Source organism: Temnothorax curvispinosus, unplaced genomic scaffold (genome assembly GCF_003070985.1).
Source record: "Temnothorax curvispinosus isolate PA1 unplaced genomic scaffold, ASM307098v1 QBEX01008682.1, whole genome shotgun sequence".
In the NCBI taxonomy this organism is placed as follows: domain Eukaryota; kingdom Metazoa; phylum Arthropoda; class Insecta; order Hymenoptera; family Formicidae; genus Temnothorax; species Temnothorax curvispinosus.
In genome coordinates this window covers 4,846-7,976 of record NW_020218462.1, presented here as the reverse complement: position 1 = coordinate 7,976, position 3,131 = coordinate 4,846, and the positions used below count along the sequence as shown (strand labels likewise).

The following is a 3,131-nucleotide window of genomic DNA, read 5'->3' as shown; positions in this document are numbered from 1 at the left end:
ATTCAGATAGGAGCGAAAAGCTGGTCGTTAGCCGAGACACACTCGGCGAAGACAGAGAATGCCGGAGGCGCTCTACCTTACGTTCGGACTGGCTTTTGTGCGGGAATTCAGGATCGGTGTTGTCTGGAAGACGGATGATCGGAAATCGCGCTCTGTGCCAGCGACGCCGGGCTTTTATACGCGTCGCGGCGGCGTCGCGGCGGCGTCGCGGCGTGGTGGGGGTAGCGACGGCGATCGCGAGCGCCGGGCCGGTGCGGCGGAACGATCGGGAATCGCGGCGCCCCGACGCCGTGATCGCGTTCGGCGGTCTTCGGCCGCCTTCGGCACCGCTCGGCGCGGTGAAGCGGTTGCCGCGTTTAAGTCCATTCGCGGACTTCCTAACGTATGAGATGATTAAAAAATACGCTGGGCACATTGTGCCCGTTCTTCACCCCCGCGGGTGGTCGGCGGGGTGGTCTCGGCGTGGTGTTCCTGCCGGAACGATGCATGTTTGGGGGTGCAGCGTTACATCACCCCCCTCCTTGGAAAGCGCGAATTCGGCGCTCTACTTTTTCGGTTTAATTTCTCGAATGCTGCGGACGGAGCCGGTTGCGTTGAAACGGATATGCCATCGCTTGCCTCCCGACCGCGTTTTGTGCTGCCGGGAGACGTGCGCATGGTAATGGGGCACCCATATGATGTGCCCGTCCTCTACGGCTACCGGGATCGGGGGCGGTGGCTGGGTCCCTTCCGCCCGTAATGGTCGGACCTCGGCTGGTGCTGGTTGTAGCGGCGGAGGCGCAAGGATCCTCGTCGTGGCCGCCTCTGGAGGTGCCGTCGGGCCGGTGGTTGGTATTGGCAGGGGTCTCGTCGGTGCCGGCGGGTTGTTGGCCGGTGTCGGTGGCGGTGCCAGGGGTTTTAGACGGCTCCGTATGGCCTCCAGGTCGACTTTCGTCCTCTCTATTCTGGTGATCCTCGGCATGGCGCGTGGTCTGGGCTGGCTCAGTGGCGGCGGCGGGGTGGTGAGCCATTCTAATTTTCGCCGCTGCTGCTCGTCGGACCGTTGGATCGTGCAGCTGACCGTTGGCACGTTTTTGCGTGTCGGCGGTGCGCCTGCAGGTTCGGTACTCCTGGCGAGGGCGGCGGCGGCGGCGGCGGACCCTCTGTGGAAGAGCCTCGACCAGGTATACCCGATGTCCGGGTGGGCCGGGTCGTATTCCTCTGGCTCGGCGAGGATCTTGTTGATCTTCTCGAGGATATCCCTCTCGATCGACGTTTCGCTCGTGACGGATGCCATGGCTCGTCTGTGAGCTTTTCGTTTTCGGCGTCGGTATTTATTTTCCTTTTTGGGAGTGGGGCGGTTTGCTTTTCGCCTAATCTTCGGCTCTGTCGTCGTCCTCTGACTTTGTTTCGTTGTTGTTATTGTCGTTATCTCCTGGTTCCGTGTTTTCATCGTTGTCGGTTTCGGTTTCGGTACTGCCGTCGTCCTCGATGTCGTTTTCGCCGGTGTTGGTCTCGGTGTCATTGTCCTCTTCGTTGACGTCAGACGCAAGGGCGGCGGGCGCGGGTTTTAAATCTTGTACGTGGATATGGCGGCTCCACTTGCCGCTTTTGTCGCGGAGATCGACGATTACCGGTGATACAATTCGGCGCACCTCGAGGGGCCCGCGGAACTTCGGTGCCAGCTTGACGTTAAACGCGGCGGCTTTGTTGGCGAGTGGGTATTCGCGTTTCCATACCCACTCCCCGACCTTTGGTGCCCACTGGCGGCGTCGTAGATTATAATATTTTTCCTGTCTCTGAAAAACGCGCGCCAGGTGTACTCTCACGAGTTCGTAGGCCTCCTCGAGGTGTCGGCGCGTTTCGTCCGGCGGAGCGGCCGCGGCGCTTGGGGCGGTTTCCCGGTTGAGAGGGGAGATTGGTTCTCGGCCAAATATGAGATACGCGGGGGTGTAGCCGGTAGCTTCGTGGCGGGCCGTATTATACGCGAATTGGAGTTCGGGGATGCGCTCATCCCAATTACGGTGGTTTCGATCGACGTATTGCGAAATCATTGTTTTTACAACCCGGTTTGTTCGCTCGACCGGGTTGCAATGCGGCGCGTGGACCGGTGCGTATACGTGTCGGACGTTATGGGCGGCGAGCATTTTCGCGAGTTTACTAGAACGGAGCTGCGTGCCGTTGTCCGACAATATCGTGTCGGGGCAGCCGTGGCGGAATATAATCGCTTCGGCGATGTGCGTGGTTACTGCGGGGGCGGTGGCGCGGCGCAGGAGGCGCATTTCCAACCACTTGGAGAAGCGGTCCTGCATCGTTAGGAGCCATGTGTGGCCTTGCTTCGATCGCGGCAGCGGCCCGATTAGGTCGAGGGTGACCTGTTGCCACGAGCGGGTGACGGACGTGGCGTGTAATGTCCCCGCCGGTCGGGTTTGCGCACTTTGTGCCTTAGGCACCGAGGGCAGTTTCGCACGTATTGTGCGATTTCCCGGAACATACCGGGCCAGTAATATAACTGTGCGACGCGAGCGATCGTTTTCGCAATGCCGAGATGTCCGGCGGTGGGAGCGTCGTGATTTCGGCGGAGGATCTCGGGGCGCAGTTCCTTAGCTACGCATTCCTTCCATTGGGTTTCGGGCGGGGTTTCGTTAAAGTCAAGGTCGTGCAATATGTGCCGGTACAGTTTCCCGTCCCTCACCTCGTAATCGGGGTGTTCCCGGGGAGCGTCTTGCACCGCTCGTAGCGTCCGGCGGTACCACGAGCAGCGGGGCGGGGTCGTGACGGCGGCGGCGGTGTTTTGACGCGACAGGGCGTCTGCGACCCGGTTGAGGGCTCCTTTGCGGTACTTGATGTCCATATCGTATTGTTGGAGCTCGAATGCCCAGCGTCCCAACCTGCCGGTGGGTGCATCTAATTTTTGCAGCCAGCGGAGGGATTGGTGGTCGGTAATTACTGTAAATGAGTATCCTTCCAGATACTCGCGCATTCGCCGTATTCCCCAGATTACAGCAAGGCATTCGAGCTCGGTCGTGCTGTAGTTTCGTTCGGCCTGATTCAATGTGCGGCTTGCGTATGCGATAACCCTCTCCCCCTCCGGGAAGTTTTGCGTGAGCACGGCCCCGAAGCCGGTCGTGCTTGCGTCGGTTTGTAAGATA

General features: G+C 60.2%; 1 protein-coding gene across 1 annotated transcript; it reads right to left on the bottom strand.

The window, feature by feature from the left end:
- Positions 1–1,352: 1,352 nt before the first annotated feature.
- LOC112458100 (uncharacterized protein K02A2.6-like) lies at positions 1,353–2,291 on the bottom strand. Its single transcript, XM_025021535.1, has one exon. The coding sequence runs from the start codon at positions 2,289–2,291 to the stop codon at positions 1,353–1,355; it is 939 nt and encodes a 312-aa protein (XP_024877303.1).
- Positions 2,292–3,131: the final 840 nt, after the last annotated feature.

What these genes read in the sequence shown, in the direction of transcription:
- LOC112458100 (XM_025021535.1), bottom strand. Translation starts at nt 2,291, where the DNA reads ATGCAGGACCGCTTCTCCAAGTGGTTGGAAATGCGCCTCCTGCGCCGC.